Source organism: Phocoena phocoena, chromosome 8 (genome assembly GCF_963924675.1).
Source record: "Phocoena phocoena chromosome 8, mPhoPho1.1, whole genome shotgun sequence".
Classification (NCBI taxonomy): domain Eukaryota; kingdom Metazoa; phylum Chordata; class Mammalia; order Artiodactyla; family Phocoenidae; genus Phocoena; species Phocoena phocoena.
In genome coordinates, this window is record NC_089226.1 from 32,394,340 (window position 1) to 32,413,927 (window position 19,588).

The 19,588-nt window shown below is 37.8% G+C and overlaps 1 protein-coding gene across 1 annotated transcript in view; it reads right to left on the reverse strand.

Moving 5' to 3' along the window:
* Window positions 1–19,588, reverse strand: part of CEP126 (centrosomal protein 126) — a 148,944-nt gene that overhangs the window by 37,777 nt on the left and 91,579 nt on the right. Inside the window, exon 9 of the mRNA XM_065882361.1 lies at window positions 19,351–19,560. Within this exon, the coding sequence (XP_065738433.1) occupies window positions 19,351–19,560 (210 nt within the window). The remainder of the gene's footprint in view (window positions 1–19,350; window positions 19,561–19,588) is intronic.

The window sequence follows — 19,588 nt, forward strand, 5'->3', positions numbered from 1 at the left end:
GAACAAAACATTTCTCAATTTGTATGGAAACACAAAAGACTCCGAATAGCCAAAGCAATCTTGAGAAAGAAAAACGGAGCTGGAGGAATCAGGCTCCCTGACTTCAGAATATACTACAAAGCTACTGTAATCAAGACAGTATGGTACTGGCACAAAAACAGAAATATAGATCAATGGAACAGCATAGAAAGTCCAGAGATAAACCCACGCACATATGGTCACCTTATCTTTCATTAAGGAGGCAAGAATATACAGTGGAGAAAAGACAGCCTCATCAATAAGTGGTGCTGGGAAAACTGGACAGCTACATGTAAAAGAATGAAATTAAAACACTCCCTAACACCATACACAAAAATAAACTCAAAATGGATTAAAGACTTAATGTAAAGGCAGACACTCTAAAACTCTTAGAGGAAAACATAGGCAGAACACTGTATGACATAAATGACAGCAAGATCCTTTTTGACCCACCTCCTAGAGAAATGGAAATAAAAACAAAAATAAACAAATGGGACCTAATGAAACTTCAAAGCTTTTGCACAGCAAAGGAAACCATAAACAAGACCAAAAGCCATCTCTCAGAATGGGAGAAAATATTTGCCAATGAAGCAACTTACAAAGGATTAACGTTCAAAATTTACAAGCAGCTCATGCAACTCAGTATCAAAAAAACAAACAACCCAATCCAGAAAGGGGCAGAAGATCTAAATAGACATTTCTCCAAAGAAGATATACAGAATGCCAACAAGCACATGAAAGAATGCTCAACATCACTAATCATTAGAGAAATGCAAATCAAAACTACAATATGGTTATCACCTCACACCCGTCAGACTGGCTACCATCAAAAAATCTACAAACAATAAATTGTGGAGAGGATGTGGAGAAAAGGGAATCCCCTTGCACTGTTGGTGGGAATGTAAATTGATACAGCCACTATGGAGAACAGTATAGAGGTTCCTTAAGTAACTAAAAATAGAACTACCATATGACCCAGCAATCCCACTACTGGGCATATACACTGAGAAAACCATAATTCAAAAAGAGTCATGTACCACAATGTTCATTGCAGCTCTGTTTATGATAGCCAGGACAGGGAAGCAACTAAGTGTCCATTGACAGATGGATGGATAAAGATGTGGTACATATATACAATGGAATATTACTCAGCCATAAAAAGAAATGAAATTGAGGGCTTCCCTGGTGGCACAGTGGTTGAGAGTCTGCCTGCTGATGCAGGGGACACGGGGTTGTGCCCCGGTCTGGGAAGATCCCACATGCCGTGGAGCGGCTAGGCCTGTGAGCCATGGCTGCTGAGCCTGCACGTCTGGAGCCTGTGCTCCACAACGGGAGAGGCCACAACAGTTAGAAGCCCGTGTACTGCAAAAAGAAAGAAAAAAAAGAAAAGAAAAAAAAGAAATGAAATTGAGTTATTTGTAATGAGGTGGGTGGACCTAGAGTCTGTCATACAGAGTGAAGTGAGTCAGAAAGAGAAAAGCAAATACCATATGCCAACACATATATATGGAATCTAAAAAAAAAATGGTTGTGATGAACCTAGGAGCCAGGACAGGAATAAAGACACAGATGTTGAGAATGGACTTGAGGACACAGGGAGGGGGAAGAGTAATTTGGGACAAAATTGGAGAGTAACATTGACACATATACACTGCCACGTGTAAAATAGATAGCTAGTGGGAAGTAGCTGCATAGCACAGGGAGATCAGCTCGGTGCTTTGTGACTGAGCTTTGTAAACTTATCCCACCTAGAGGGGTGGGATAGGGAAGCTGGGAGGGAGACGCTAGTGGGAGGAGATATGGGGATATATGTTTACATATAGCTGATTCACTTTGTTATACAGCAGAAACTAACATTGAAAAGCAATTATACTCCAATAACGCTGTTTAAAAAAAGTGCATATGGAGTATATGTATAAAAACAGAAATACTACAGTAATAAGTTCAGAGGAAGGTGAGAATATCATAGCTGGATTGGTCACAGACTTCATGGGAGAACTAACATTAAGTTGGAGCTTTGATGGTTGTACCTGAAGAGCAGAGCAAAAATATAATGTAGATAGGAATTGGGCATGAACATAAGTGAAGAGGGCATGAACCTAAGTGAAACACTCTAAATGTGTTTGGCTGGAATGGAAGATTGACACTGTAAGAGGAAAGGCAGGTGGGACTACAAATTGTTAGAATAATTCTTATTTTTTTGAAGGGAAAGTTATACTTTGCATGTAAATTTCATGTAAGTACTTTCTGGAATGTTACTTTTTTTTGAGACAATTTAAACTTATTAAGATAATCATTATGGTGGCAATAATACTAATAATTTAGCTTAACATGTATTTAGCATATATTATGTGACAGGCTCTGTTTTAAATGTTTTACATGGGTGATTATCTCACATAATCCTCACAGGTGCTCCATGGGGATAGATATTATAATTATTAAGTTGATTATGAGTGTTCAGTGAAGGGATACAGGAAAGAGTGGGTTGAATACTTTTCTTCTGGAAATCTCAGAACTGCACTTGCTCTAAGAAATAGCAGAAGATTGCCTGTGCTATATGAAAGATACTGAGAAGGCTTCCTGCTCAAAATTATTCCTCTCACTCAAGTGTTAAAGTGCCTGAAATCCCACTATTAGAAGTTCATTATTGTTCTTTCCATATAACGGTTTTAAATGATTGAAATTGTTTTAGATCTTTTAAAATGATTTTTTGAAATGGTAAAGTGTCTTTTAAAATTCATGCTAAACACCATAACAAGAATGAATACATCAGCTTACTTCTATGCCTGAGATAAACCCAAATCAACACCATCAATCACTTGTGTGGGGGAACAAACCCCAAAGGGCAATAGAAGGGGTAAATACACAAACAGCAACAACAACAAAACCACGCATGTGTGGGGTGGGGAGAAGTGGATTAATATATAAACCACCCAAGTTGTGAATTTTCCAGAGATAGATACAATTTCTGGGAATTAAGCATCAATTCTCAAATCTTTTTTTTCTTTTAGTGTATTTACTTATTTATTTATTTTTATTTTCGGCTGCATTGGGTCTTCGTTGCTGCGTGCGGGCTTTCTCTAGTTGTGGTGAGTGGAGGCTACTCTTCGTTGTGGTGTGCAGTCTTCTCACTGAGGTGGCTTCTCTTGTTGCGAAGTATGGGCTCTAAGTGTACGGGCTTCAGTAGTTGTGACAGGCGGGCTCAATAGTTGTGGCTCATGGGCTCTAGAGCACAGGCTCAGTAGTTGTGGTGCATGGGCTGAGTTGCTTCGTGGCATGTGGGATCTTCTCGGAACAGGGCTCAAACCCGTGTCCCCAGCATTGGCAGGCAGATTCTTAACCACCGCGCCACCAGGGAAGCCCAATTCTCAAATCTTAACCCAAGGACATTTGGGTTTTCAGTATTGGGGCACCTGATATTATATAATTAATGTTGCTAGGCTGAGAAATTCAGTTTCTGAATTAACTACATAATACTTGTACATTGTAAAGTTGTTATATAAGACATTATAATTTAAAAACAAAATTCTTGTTAAGTTCATATGGGTATGAAAACATTGGAACTGAAATGTATAATAAAAAACATTGATAAAAAGCTTACCTGCAACATCTCCAAAATAACAAATACTCCTCAGTAGATATTTTTGCCATTGTTTGAAGAGATGGAAATCTTTTTTAGAAAAGTCTCTATTGACTAGAAATAGGCTATACCACAGTTGTCCTGGTAAATACAATACAGTTTTAATGGTCTCTTGTGTCATACATACAGAAAGTGTAAGAATATGGTTATATATTGCCTTTCTAGAACTTGCATATTAAATAATTTTATGTATATAAAATACAATGGAGATCCAGGAACAAATTTTGAAATCTTTTAGAAGACCAAAGTATATCTAAAGCCATGCACTTTATTCCCAGGGGAGGCAATAAGTACCTATTTATTTGCTTTAATGTAACTCTAAAAGCTTGCATATCTGTTTTCTGGACTCTAAATAACAAGCAGTTAAATAGAAGACTTGAAGGCAATATATAGGTAGGAGTAAGTCCAGGTGATTAAAAGAAAACAAACAGGCTATAAAAGCATAAACTTTGAAACTCTGAATTTACCATAAATATTAACCTGAATCTAATAATGAGAAAACAATCAGACAAGTTCAGATTACAGGATATTCAACAAGATAACTGATCTGGATTCTTTGAAAGTGTCAATGTGTATGAAAGATTGAAAAGAGCAAAGAGACTTTTCTAGGTTAAAAGACATGACAACTAATTGCAGTGTATAATCCTGGGTTTGAACCTGGATCAGAGAAATAAAATAGCCACAGAAGACTTTTTTATAGACAACTGAAGAACTCTGAATATGGAATGGGTATCAGATAATATCATATCTGATATTAAATTTCTTGGGTGTGATGATAGTATTGTGGTTATGTCGGAGAATATCTGTTCTTAGGACAAGATGTATGCTGAAGTATTTAGAGGGGAAGTATCGTGTCTGTTATTTAGTTTTAAGCAGTTCGTTAAAATGTATGTTTGTGTGTGTGTAAGTATGTCTTATCCTATCCTATTCTATGTATTTTTTTCTACTCTTTCATCCATCCGTCCATCCATCCATCCATCCATCCATCCATCCATCCCTCTATCAGATAAATCAAGTGTGGCAAAATGTCAACAATTGGTGAATCTAAGTAAAGAGTAAAGTAACATAAAATAAAAATAGCAGACAAAAGGGCAAACAAGAATAAAATTTTCAAATCCCTACGCAGAATATGACAAATGAAGCAGTATTGATGGAGGAGGGGGATGAAGTAATTTTGATGCCAGCTGCTTAAACAGGGAGTTAATAATTCTGTGAATTTATACCATTTTCCCTGAAAAAAAAGGTTCCTGACCTATGTTAGTGATGTTAAAATACGGAAGAGTAACATGTTGGAGATAAAGAGACTAAGAAAGCTAATGGTTACCACCTGTCAAAAAGAATGAAAAAGATATGAGATAAAAATGATTTCAATCCTACCAGACCCTAATCCACACCATTAACTTTTCAGTTAGTAGATACTCTAGCAACATGACACAGTGCACCAATGTGCACAAGATAGTAATTTGCTGAGTAGGTAACTTTCTCTTCCTGTTGAGTAGTATTTACAATTCATGCTCAGTCATTTGTGTTTAGTGAACTGTTTTCAGCTTAAGTTGAAGTGTATAGAAGAGTGATCTCAGTCACTGTAGGTATTATCTCACTTAAGTGAAGTAAGAATCATAAATATCATAAATGACAAAAAATTGTCACAATCAAAATTCAGACCCAGAAAAATTAACACTGCAAAAATTACTTAAATTGCTGGAGATGAAAAATTGAGCAAAAAACACAACTAGGATGTAAAAAGTAACCATGAAAAAATACATCAGGAATTGAAATGACCTTTGCCAAGAGTTCCATCTAAAAATCGTAGCATTAAAAATGCCACACCAAAAAGGTCACTTCTAAGAACTATGTGCTCAGAGGTAAATAATAAACTGCATGAGAGCAGGGAGAGCCTCTTTCTTACTTACTATTATTCACTACTATACCCAGAGCATAGCAAAAATATGAAACATAAGTAAGACAAGTATAACTTTATTTATGTAAAACCAAATAACAAGAAATGAAGTGTATTTGCATAAACTTACTTTCTCCTGTCAAGATTTCATAACTGAGGGCACATGATGAAAATCAATGGAACAAACATCCAATTAATTCTCTAAAATAATATTTCTTTGTTGAACATTTAAATTGAGGATTGTGAGAGTACAGATAATGTCTTAATTTGAGGATGCCCTTTCCATAGACCTGAATGTCTCCTGATCACATCTGGCCAGATATGATTTTTTCCTTTTGTGATTTCCTAAGATTGTGCATCACATAGTCTTATCTTACCTTACATTACAACTATTTGTTTATACTATGCATTTATGTCTTTATCCCTGTTGGACTGAAAATTCCTGAATGCAATGACTGTTTTTCATTTATATGTATATCTCTGCCAGAATCCAGAGTCAAGGCAAAACTTAAAAAAAAAAAAAATCAAACTAATAATGTCCAGTTTTGAAATCTGAAGACATGGAAGGGATATGAGCAAGGATGCGCTCATTATCAATGTAAACTCCTTAACAATCTTCTAATTAGGCTACATATCTAAAATTATTTGAAGAATAGTGCACTGATGCTCGTTTCTGTTCCCATGACTGATGAAATACTCTCAATGTAGAAATCTTTATATTATGATTTTTTATTTCTATTTTTACTTATTTTTATTTTCTTATTGCAGTACGCAGACCTCTCACTGTTGTGGCCTCTCCCGTTGCGGAGCACAGGCTCCGGACGCGCAGGCTCAGTGGCCACGGCTCACGGGCCCAGCCGCTCTGCGGCATGTGGGATCTTCCCGGACCCGGGCACGAACCCGTGTCCCCTGCATCGGCAGGCGGACTCTCAACCACTGCGCCACCAGGGAAGCCCTAAAGTACTTTTTGATGGATGGATTTTTGCAAATGGTTTCTTGTACATCTGAAATAATTATACCATGATATACAAATAATTTAGTTATGTATATTGAAAGAGAAGAATGACTAAAGAATCAAATATTAAATTCTGATATGTCAAAATATTCAAAATCGAGTAAGAGACTTATTTTCCTGTTGTCCCCAGAAACAGTCTTTATACTTATATTAGGTGAGGAAATAGAGTTAATTTGATTAAAAACAATTACATAACATTTAGTTGCTAAAAAGGCATTCCTAGTACCTTGACTATTCTAAACCAATCTTTGTTCAAATGCTAGGTTATCTTTTCTGTTAAATTTTTCTTTCTTCTTTTTAAACCAAAAGTGAATTTCATTCTTGGAGCATCTCAGGAAAAAGTAGGAGATGTTTATTTAATTAATGAGGCACGAAAAAGTTTAGTAATTTGATCATTTCTTGCCTTTTTGGCTTTTGGCTTTTGTCCACATAATAACAAGGGTCTGGGCAAAAGAAAAAAATTCAGGTGGAATCTTTTACATGGAGCATTTAAGATATGTGGAAATATCTAATGGAAAAAAGAACCCTCCAAAAAAACTGACTTGAGGTTTTTACTCTTTATCTTCATAGTTTTACATCGTAAACTTATAGCTTTAGTTCTGTATTGCTTTGTGTTTTAGCACCCTGCCTTTTATTAATATATTATTTAAACATTTTAATTTTGAAATTAACACAGAGTATATAAAACATATATGCATATTTTAATTAATAATAATAAAGCTAACGTCTTGTGTAACCACCTAGGCTAAGACACTTGAACATTATCACCACTTTGGAGGCATCCTGGAGCTCCTTACCTCAACACTGCCCTGTGGATTGTACTCCCTTCCCTTCTCCACAGAGGTAACTCTCTAAACTGACTTTGTTCCTCTATAGGTTTAATACATATGTGTATATCCCCCAAACAACATTGTTTAGTTTTGCATGTTTCTGATTTTACATAAATAGTATTGAACTGTCTTTATTCTCCTGTGATTTTTCTTATTTTGCTCAAAATTATATGTTATTTGGATTCATCCATGATGTTATGTGTAGCCATAGTTTATTCATTTTCCTTGCTGATTGGTATTCCAGCACATGAATATACCACATTTACATATTTTTAATTTTTGGATTTTGTAACAATGATGATCTCTATATACTTATACATGTCTCCTGATACACATGTGCAGGGTTTTCACTAGGTATGCATGTAGAAGTAAAATTGCTGGATTGTAGGGTATGTTCATGTTCAACTTATTAGGTGGTGGCAAAAAATTTCCTAAAAGATTGCCTCAGTTTACATTCCCACCAGCATTATAAGAGAGCTCTAATAGCTGTACGTCTTTGCCAACCCTGAGCATTGCCAGGCTTTTAAAGTCATGTCTTGGGACTTCTTACCTAGCAGTCCAGTGGTTAAGACTCCATGCTTCCACTGCAGGAGGCCCGGGTTCGATCCCTGGTTGGAGAATTAAGATCCCACATGCCACATGGTGACGAAAAAAGCAAAAAAAATAAAGTCATGTATTTCTGATGTGTATATAACTATATTGCATTGTTTTATTTTGCATTACTAATAATGTTGAATATCTATCAATGTTTATTTTCATTTTCATTTCCTTTGTTGTGAAGTTCCTATTCAAGTCTTCCCCCTGCCCCTCCATTTTTCTACTAAGTTGCCTTTTCCCTTATTGATTTGTAGATTTTTTTTTAACATCTTTATTGGAGTAAAATTGCTTTACAATCGTGTATTAGTTTCTGCTTTATAACAAAGTGAATCAGTTATACATATACATATGTTCCCATGTCCCTTCCCTCTTGCATCTCCCTCCCTCCCACCCTCCCTATCCCACCCCTCTAGGTGGTCACAAAGTATCAAGCTGATCTCCCTGTGCTATGCAGCTGCTTCCCACTAGCTATCTATTTTACGTTTGGTAGTGTATATATGTCCATGCCATTCTCTCACTTTGTCCCAGCTTACCCTTTCCCCTCCTCATATCCTCAAGTCCATTCTCTAGTAGGACTGTGTCTTTATTCCCGTCTTACCCCAAGGTTCTTCATGACATTTTTTTTCCCTTAAATTACATATATATGTGTTAGCATACAGTATTTGTTTTTCTTTCTCACTTACTTCACTCTCTATGACAGACTCTAGGTCCATCCACCTCACTACAAATAACTCAATTTCGTTTCTCCTTATGGCTGAGTAATATTCCATTGTATATATGTGCCACATCTTCTTTATCTATTCATCCAATGATGGACACTTAGGTTGCTTCCATCTCCTGGCTATTGTAAATAGAGCTGCAATGAACATTTTGGTACATGACTCTTTTTGAATTATGGTTTCCTCAGGGTATACGCCCAGTAGTGGGATTGCTGGGTCATATGGTAGTTCTATTTGTAGTTTTTTAAGGAACCTCCATACTGTTCCCCATAGTGGCTGTATCAATTTACATTCCCACCAGCAGTGCAAGAGTGTTCCCTTTTCTCCACACACTCTCCAGCTTTTATTTTTTCTAGATTTTTTGATATTGGCCATTCTGACCAGTGTGAGATGATATCTCATTGTAGTTTTGATTTGCATTTCTCTAATGATTAATGATGTTGAGCATTCTTTCATGTGTTTGTTGGCAGTCTGTATATCTTTTTTGGAGAAATGTCTATTTAGATATTCTGCCCATTTTTGGATTGGGTTGTTTATTGTTTTGTTATTGAGCTGCATGAGCTGCTTGTAAATTTTGGAGATTAATCCTTTGTCCGTTGCTTCCTTTGCAAATATTTTCTCCCATTCTGAGGGTTGGCTTTTGGTGTTATGGTTTCCTTTGTTGTGCAAAAGCTTTGAAGTTTCATTAGGTCCCATTTCTTTATTTTTGTTTTTATTTCCATTTTTCTAGGAGGTGGATTAAAACGGATCTTGCTGTGATTTATGTCATAGAGTGTTCTATGTTTTCCTCTAAGAGTTTGACAGTGTCTGGCCTTACATTAGGTCTTTAATCCATTTTCATTTTATTTTTGTGTGTGGTGTTAGGGAGTGTTCAAATCTCATAATTTTACATGTACCTGTCCAGTTTTCCCAGCACCACTTATTGAAGAGGCTGTCTTTTCTCCACTGTATATTCTTGTCTCCTTTATCAAAGATAAGGGGACCATATGTGTGTGGGTTTATCTCTGGTCTTTCTATCTTGTTCCATTGATCTATATTTCTGTTTTTGTGCCAGTACCATATTGTCTTGATTACTGTAGCTTTGTAGTATAGTCTGAAGTCAGGGAGCCTGATTCCTCCAGCTCCATTTTTCGTTCTGAAGATTGCTTTGGCTATACGAGGTCTTTTGTGTTTCCATACAAATTGTGAATTTTTTTGTTCTAGTTCTATGAAAAATGCCAATGGTAGTTTGATAGGGATTGCATTGAATCTGTAGATTGCTTTGGGTAGTAGATTCATTTTCACAATGTTGATTCTTCCAATCCAAGAACATGGTATAACTCTCCATCTATTTGTATCACCTTAATTTCTTTCATCAGTGTCTTATAATTTTCTGCATACATGTCTTTTGTCTCCTTAGGTAGGTTTATTCCTAGATATTTTATTCTTTTTGTTGCAATGGTAAATGGGAGTGTTTTCTTGATTTCACCTTCAGATTTTTCATCATTGTTGTATAGGAATGCCAGAGATTTCTGTGCATTAATTTTGTATCCTGCTACTTTACCAAATTCATTGATTAGCTCTAGTAGTTTTCTGGTAGCATCTTTGGGATTCTCTATGTATAGTATTCTTGTTATCTGCAAACAGTGACAGCTTTACTTCTTCTTTTCCTATTTGGATTCTTTTAATTTCTTTTTCTTCTCTGATTGCTGTGGCTAAAACCTCCAAAACTATGTTGAATAAGAGTAGTGAGAGTGGTCAACGTTGTCTTATTCCTGATTTTAGTGGAAATGCTTTCAGTTTTTCACCATTGAGGACGATGTTGGCTGTGGGTTTGTCATATATGGCCTTTATTATGTTGAGGAAAGTTTCCTCTATGCCTACTTTCTGCAGGGTTTGTATCATAATTGGGTGTTGAATTTTGTCGAAAGCTTCCTCTGCATCTATTGAGATGACCATATGGTTTTTCTCCTTCAATTTGTTAATATGGTGTATCACGTTGATTGATTTGCGTATATTGAAGAATCCTTGCATTCCTGGAATAAACCCCAGTTGATCATGGTGTATGATCCTTTTAATGTGTTGTTGGATTCTGTTTGCTAGTATTTTGTTGAGGATTTTTGCATCTATGTTCATCGGTGATATTGGCCTGTAGTTTTCTTTCTTTGTGACATCTTTGTCTGATTTTAGTATCAGGGTGATGGTGGTCTCGTAGAATGTGTTTGGGAGTGTTCCTCCCTCTGTTATATTTTGGAAGAGTTTGAGAAAGATAGGTGTTAGCTCTTCTCTGAATGTTTGAAAGAATTTGCCTGTGAAGCAATTTGGTCCCGGGATTTTTTATTTGGAAGATTTTTAATCACAGTCTCAATTTCAGTGCTTGTGATTGGTCTGTTCATATTTTCTATTTCTTCCTGGTTCAGTCTTGTCAGGTTGTGCATATCTAAGAATTTGTCTATTTCTTCCCGGTTGTCCATTTTATTGGCATAGAGTTGCTTGTAATAATCTCTCATGATCTTTTGTATTTCTGCAGTGTCAGTTATTACTTCTCCTTTTTCATTTCTAATTCTATTGATTTGAGTCTTTTCCCTTTTTTTCTTGATGAGTGTGGCTAATGGTTTATCAATTTTGTTTATCTTCTCAAAGAACCAGCTTTTATTTTTATTGATCTTTGCTATCGTTTCCTTCTTTATCATTTATTTCTGATCTGAACTTTATGATTTCTTTCCTTCTGCTAACTTTGCAGTTTTTTTGTTCTTCTTTCTCTAATTGCTTTAGGTGCAAGGTTAGGTTGTTTATTTGAGATGCTTCCTGTTTCTAAGGTAGGATTGTATTGCTATAAACTTCCCTCTTAGAACTGCTTTTGCAGCATCCCATACGTTTTTGGTCATCGTGTCTCCATTGTCATTTGTTTCTAGGTACTTTTGTTTTTTTGTGGTATGCGGGCCTCTCATTGTTGTAGCCTCTCCCATTGTGGAGCAAAGGCTCTGGACGCACAGGCTAATTGGCCATGGCTCACGGGCCCAGCTGTTCCGTGGCACATGGGATCTTCCCGGACCAAGGCACGAACCTGTGTCCCCTGCATCAGTAGGCGGACTCTCAACCACTGCGCCACCAGGGAAGCCCTGTTTCTAGGTATTTTTTGATTTCCTCTTTGATTTCTTCAGTGATCACTTCGTTATTAAGTAGTACATTGTTTAGCCTCCGTGTGTTTGTAATTTTTACAGATCTTTTCCTGTAATTGATATCTAGTCTAATAGTGTTGTGGTCGGAAAAGGTACTTGATACAATTTCAATTTTCTTAAATTTACCAAGGCTTGATTTGTGACCCAAGGTATGGTCTATCCTGGAGAATGTTCCATGAGCACTTGAGAAAAATGTGTATTCTGTTGTTTTTGGATGGAATGTCCAATAAATATCAATTAATTTCATCGTTTAATGTATCATTTAAAGATTGTGTTTCCTTATTTATTTTCATTTTGGATGATCTGTCCATTGGTGAAAGTGGGGTGTTAAATTCCCCTACTATGAATGTGTTACTGTCGATTTTCCCTTTTATGGCTGTTAGTATTTGCCTTATGTATTGAGGTGCTTCTATGTTGGGTGCATAAATATTTACAATTGTTATATCTTCTTCTTGGATCGATCCCTTGATCATTATGTAGTGTTCTTCTTTGTCTCTTGTAATAGTCTTTATTTTAATGTCTATTTTGTCTGATCTGAGACTTGCTACTCCAGCTTTCTTTTGATTTCCATTTTCATGGAATATTTTTTCCATCCCCCCACTTTCAGTCTGTATGTATCCCTAGGTCTGAAGTGGGTCTCTTGTAGACAGCAATATATACAGGTCCTGTTTTTGTATCCATTCAGCCAGTCTGTGTCTTTTGGTGGAAACATTTAATCCCTTTACATTTAAGGTAATTATCAATATGTATGTTCCTATTCCCATTTTCTTAATTGTTTTGGGTTGGTTATTGTAGGTCTTTTCCTTCTCTTGTGTTTCTTGCCTAGAGAAGTTCCTTTAGCATTTGTTGTAAAGCTGGTTTGGTGGTGCTGAACTCTCTCAGCTTTTGCTTGTATTAAAGGTTTTAATTTCTCCATCAAATCTGAATGAGATCCTTGCTGGGTAGAGCAATCTTGGTTGTAGGTTTTTCTGCTTTATCACTTTAAATATGTCCTGCCATTCCCTTCTGGCTTGCAGAGTTTCTGCTGAAATATCAGCTGTTAACCTTATGGGGATTACCTTGTGTATTATTTGTTGTTTTTCCCTTGCTGCTTTTAATATGTTTTTTTGTATTTAATTTTTGACAGTTTGATTAATATGTTTCTTGGTGTTTCTCCTTGGATTTATCCTGTATGGGACTCTCTGTGCTTCTTGGACTTCATTAACTATTTCCTTTCCCATATTAGAGAAGTTTTCAACTCTAATCTCTTCAAATATTTTCTCAGTCCCTTTCTTTTTCTCTTCTTCTTCTGGAACCCCTATAATTCGAATGTTGGTGCGTTTAATGTTGTCCCAGAGGTCTCTGAGACAGTCCTCAATTCTTTTCATTCTTTTTTCTTTATTCTGCTCTGCAGTAGTTATTTCCACTATTTTATCTTCCAGGTCACTTATCTGTTCTTCTGCCTCAGTTATTCTGCTATTGATCCCTTCTAGATTATTTTTAATTTCATTTATTGTGTTGTTCATTGTTGCTTGTTTCCTCTTTAGTTCTTCTAGTTCCTTGTTAAATGTTTCTTGCATTTTCTCTATTCTATTTCCAAGATTTTGGATCATCTTTACTATCATTATTCTGAATTCTTTTTCAGGTAGACTGCCTATTTCCTCTTCATTTGTTAGGTCTGGTGGGTTTTTATCTTGCTCCTTCATCTGCTGTGTGTTTTTCTGTCTTCTCATTTTGCTTATCTTACTGTGTTTGGGGTCTCCTTTTTGCAGGCTGCAGGTTTGTAGTTCCTGTTGTTTTTGGTCTCTGTCCCCAGTGGCTAAGGTTGGTTCAGTGGGTTGTGTAGGCTTCCTGGTGGAGGGGACTAGTGCTTGTGTTCTGGTGGATGAGGCTGGATCTTGTCTTTCTGGTGGGCAGGTCCACGTCTGGTGGTGTGTTTTGGGGTGTCTGTGGCCTTATTATGATTTTATGCAGCCTCTCTGCTAATGGGTGGGGTTGTGTTCCTGTCTTGCTAGTTGTTTGGCATAGGGTGTTCAGCACTGTAACGTGCTGGTCTTTGAGTGAAGCTGGGTCTTGGTGTTGAGATGCAGATTTTCACCATTTGATATTACTTGGAGCTGGGAGGTCTCTTGTGGACCAGTGTCCTGAAGTTGGCTCTCCCACCTCAGAGGCACAGCAGTGACTCCTGGCTGGAGCACCAAGAGCCTTTCATCCACACGGCTCAGAATAAAAGGGAGAAAAAGTAGAAAGAAAGAGGATAAAATAAAATAAAATAAAGATAAAATAAAAGTTATTAAATTAAAAAAATAATTTAGAAAAATTTTTTTTTAAAAAGTAAAAAAAAAAAAAAAAAAGTGCTTCCCTCATGGTGCTGTGGTTGAGAGCCTGCCTGCCAATGCAGGGGACACTGGTTCATGCCCTGGTCCAGGAAGATCCCACATGCTGCGGAGCGGCTGGGTCCGTGAGCCATGGCTGCTGAGCCTGCGCATCCGGAGCCTGGGCTCCGCAAAGGGAGAGGCCACAACAGTGAGAGGCCTGTGTACCGCAAAAAAAAAACAAAAAACAAAGCGGGCGGACAGAACCCTAGGACAAATGGTGAAAGCAAAGCTATACAGACAAAATCTCACACAGAAGCATACACATACACACTCACAAAAAGAGGAAAAGGGGAAAAACCCATAAATCTTGCTGTCAAAGTTCACCTCCTCAATTTGGGTTGATTCGTTGTCTATTCAGGTGTTCCACCGATGCAGGGTACATCAAGTTGTTTGTGGAGATTTAATCTGCTGCTCCTGAGGCTGCTGGGAGAAATTTCCTTTTCTCTTCTTTGTTCGCACAGCTCCCGGGGTTCACCTTTGGGTGTGGCCCCACCTCTGCGTGTAGGTTGCCTTAGGGTGTGTGTTCTTCACCCAGACAGGACAGGGTTAAAGGAGCAGCTGATTTGGTGGCTCTGGATCACTCAGGCCGGGGGAGGGAGGGGTACGGATGCAGGGCGAGCCTGTGGCAGAGGACGGCGTGATGTCGCACCAGCCTGAGGCATGCCGTGCATTCTCCTGGGGAAGTTGTCCCTGGATCACAGGACCCTGGCAGTGGCGGGCTGCACAGGCTCCCCGGAAGGGAGGTGTGGATAGTGACCTGTGCTTGCACACAGGCTTCTTGTTGGCTGCAGCAGCAGCCTTAGCATCCAATGCCCTTCTCTGGGGTCCACGCTGTTAGCCGCAGCTCGCGCCCATCTCTGGAGTGCCTTTAAGCAGTGCTCTTAATCCTCGCGCACCAGGAAACAAAGGGGGAAGAAAATGTCTTTTGCCTCTTCAGCAGGTCCAGACTTTTTCCTGGACTCCCTCCCTGCTAGCTGTGGTGCACTAACCCCTTCAGGCTGTGTTCACGCAGCCAACCCCAGTCCTCTCCCTGCGCTCAGACTGAAGCCCGAGCCTCATCAGCTCCCAGTCCCCTCCTACCCCAGCGGGTGAGAAGACAATCCTCTGGGGCTGAGTGCTGGTTGGCACCGACCCTCTGTGTGGGAATCTCTCCGCTTTTTCCTCTGCACTCCTGTTGCTGCGCTCTCCTCCACGGCTCTGAAGCTTCCCCCCCGCCGCCACCCGCAGTCTCTGCCCGTGAAGGGACTTCCTAGTGTGTGGAAACCTTTCCTCCTTCACAGCTCCCTCCCAATGGTACAGGTCTCGTCCGTATTCTTTTGTCTCTGTTTATTCTTTTTTCTTTTGCCCTACCTAGGTACGTGGGGAGTTTCTTGCCTTTTGGGAGGTCTGAGGTCTTCTGCCAGCGTTCAGTGGGTGTTCTGTAGGAGTTGTTCCACGTGTAGATGTATTTCTGATATATTTGTGGGGAGGAAGGTGATCTCCGCGTCTTACTCTTCCGCCATCTTCCCTCTCTCCCCCTGTAGGAGTTCTTTATATATTTTGGACAAGGGTCTTTTTCCTATGTATTATAGATATATTCTGTTATTTTGTGGCCTGTTTTCTCATTATTTTCATGATGTTTTGATATGAAGAAAAGTTTGTAATTTTAATATAGTTAAATTTATTATTTTTCTCCTCTACGGATTTTGATCCTTGTACTCTACTTAAGAAATCCTACCTTACCCTGAGGCTAGAAAATACTTTCTTATAGTATCTCCTAAAAGCTTTATATATTTTCTTTCACATTTAATCTTTAATCACCTTGTAACTGACTTTTATGTATGTTATTTGGTAGGGGTTCAATTTAATTTCTTTCTATTTGGTATCCAGTTGTTATAATAGGAAGTCTCAAAATGACCCCAGAAGTTCTTCATAGTTACCTGGGACCCACAAACATGTTCTCACCTCATGTCAGAGGGGCTTTACCTATACCCAATCAGTAGCCCCTTCTCCCAGCAAAAAAGGCTGCAATTTCTCACTTTGGGATCCCAATCACATATTTGTGAGACTGATTTATATTGTCCCACAGCTCTTAGATCCTCTGTTCTTGTATTTTCCCTCAATCTTTTTTTTTCTCTTGGTGTTTCAGTTTGGAAATTTTCTCTCACCTGTTCTCAAATTCATTGATTCTTTCCTCATCTCTGTTGAATCTGACAAGCCCATAGAATACATTATTCATTTCTGTTACAGTGTTCTTATTTTTCATATTTCTATTTGAGTCTTTTGTATGGGTTCCATCTGTCTGCTGAAATTCTGTATCTGTCCATTTTTGTAGACTCTTTCCCATGTTGTCCGCGTTTTCCACTATAACCTTTTAACGTATTAGTCATAGTTATTTAAAATTACCTATCTGACAGTTCCAACATCTGGGTCATCTCTGTGTCTCAATCTGTTAATTGCTTTGTCCCTTGACAGAGTTTTTTTCCTTACTTCTTTGTGTCTTGTAAGTTTTGATTGAATGTTGGACTTCTTGTTTAGAATAGTGGATACTGAGGTAAATAGTGTCTGTGCCTGGAAATGGGCATGTCTTTTCTGTTAGGCAATTGATGTGTGTATATATGTGTATGTGTGTGTGTATATGTGTCTCTGTGTGTGTCTGTGTGTAGTTGATCAACTTAGGAATTGAGCTAGGTTTGAGTTTTATTGTTGCTATGGTAACCTTCAGTACACCAATGGTTTCAAAATCCTCTAGTGTTATTTTGTGCTTCTGCAGGAGTCATGGAGGTTTTTTTCCTTCAATTTTCCTGCTCTACTTTCAGCTTTTGGCCTTCCTGTGTGTCTGCACAATATCACTAGATTCTCTCTATGCCCTTGCCTTTCTCCAGCTGATTTCTATTGCTTGTGTTTTGGTACTTGCTGGCCTTGTGGTCGGGGGGTAGGGAGATTTTTCTGTTGTCCTGGTCGAGGCTGTCTTAGACATGTCCTCTATTCCTTCTTAGTCATCCTGCTCCTCCTTCCCATGGCAGTCAACTTTGCCTTGTATCTTTGGCAGGTTTTGCACAAGACAATTTTGCGTCCCTCCTCCTATAGCAGGATACCTCTAATAATCTGGGCCCATGCCTCTTTCTTGCCCCTTCTCCAGAAGTAGAAGCTTATTTCTTTTACCTTTCCCCTACCCGGAGTAAGTCTTCATTTGTGCCCTGGGGGGCAATCAACGAAGTTTGCTGCCTCTGTCCCAGTACTTTATGACCTTTATTCTGTAGGAGAGAAGGTTCTGCATGGGGCTTCATACCATTCCTACAGTGGTGGCTGCTCCCCTTTTCCAAGCCTGCACCACTGAGAGAGGATTTCTCTGGTTTCTTGTTCTGCCCCCTCTTTTTCTCATGAACACACAGTGTAGGTTCATAAAGAAGAATCTGTGAGTGGTGTGAACAAGAAGAGTGTCTAGGCTCCTGAGGGTTTTATGTTCTCACAATAGTTCACATTTATCCTTGAGCAATTTGCTAAAAATATATGCATAATTCCTAATATCAACTTGTATGTAGCCTGGCATATTTTTTTCTCCCATATTCAGCCACAGTTGAGCCAATTGTCATGTCATGTCTCTCCTTGGAAGTTTCTGTCTTTCCTTGGATGTCAGGATACTTGGTTGTGCTGGAACCTCAGCTCTCTAATGGGTTTAAGAAAATCTATACTTTTGTTGTTTATCTGCTTTTTCTTATTCTTAGTGTGTGATTGCTATATTCCAATTTTCTACATTTTAGGCAGAAGTGGAATATATACACACACACAGTAAATACACATTTATTTATATATATGCATTATATATGAATACTGTATTTATGAAAATACACATATATTTTTACATTTATTATATACATTTGTATACACCATCTTATAGTATAGTATTTGTATTTGTCCTTTTGTCCTATCTCTTCTATGATTATTTTTATCTCCTTTCTTGTGTTAACTTGGTTTGATTTGATTTTATTCTTTTGCATGTCACTTTCTTTCTCTAAGATTCTGGAATTTGTATACTCTATTTCTGACTCTTTAGTTGTGACCTTAGTAATTACCATAGACATGCTTCATTTATCAACATCTAAAGTTAACCTGTATCTTTACTCAATTCCTTAATAATACAAGAATCCTAGCACATTTTAACACCATTTATGTTCTCCAACTTATGTATTATTTTTGATAGGTATTTAAATTCTGTTTTCTCTTTGAACCACATACAACTTTTAAATTACATTTATTGTTTTATACAATGTTCAAATTTACCCTCTCAGACTGTCCATCTGAGATTACTTTTGGTTTGCTGAAGTACATTCTTTAGAATTTCCTTTAGTAAGAGACTGCTGTTGACAAAACCTCTTAAAGAGTTACATCCTACACAGACATACATGCAGAGAGGTGAAAAAAGCTTGCATGTCTTCTCCCCTCATCTGCTTAATATTGAACCTTAAGTTATGTAAGCTTTCTTTTTTTTTTTTCTTTTTACTCCTCTCTCTGTTTCTCTGGCAGTGTAAGTCTGTATAAGACGTAGCTCTTTGGGAGGCCCAACTTTAGGGTGGGAGGATCTTCTACGAGGCTACTCATCTTAAGTAGGCCATGGATTTTGTCTTCTGTTCCCATTTTTCTGTGAGGCCATGAAAAGCAAAGCTCAATTTCACTCTATGGGTTAAATGTTCTCAAGAGAAAAGCTAGCAGCAGCACTCTCCTTATCATTCTAGGTTCTTATTTATATTTACTTCCTGGTCTTAAGAATTTCTTATATTCTTACCAGCTCATTTAAGATATTTAAAGTACTTAATCCTGAATTTATGGTTGTTTTTGATGGATGGTCAGTAGAGATAGACTGTCACACTGCTGAAATGAAGTCTATTCAAACATTCCCAAAAGACTGTTAAGCCTGCCAATGAAGTTGGCATCAGCATAAATGAAATGAGTACAGTATACCCGAAATAGTATGGTATATTCAAATAAATTTTTGTTATATACTTGATTCAAGTAGGTGATAGTCTGGATACATTTTGTATTTTTATTTTCAATTTTTAAATTAAATTTTAAATTAAAATTGTTTAAGTGTAAAATTCAACATTTCTTACAAAAGGTGTTCTTCCATACTTACCGTGTAACCTTGCATTGAGATGATTAAGGGACTGTAGGATCTTTTGTTCTTCAGCTGATAGTGCACAGATGTTAAATTGCTGGGTTTTATTTAAAGTCAGATTTGATTTCTGTAGCTGCTTGCTATTCATGACAGTTAGAATTTCATCCTCAGGCACTGAAGCTTTCACTAGGTTTTCAGCCATCAAAAATTCAGAAGTACTGCCTGAAACTATAGAAACTTTACATTAACTATTCTT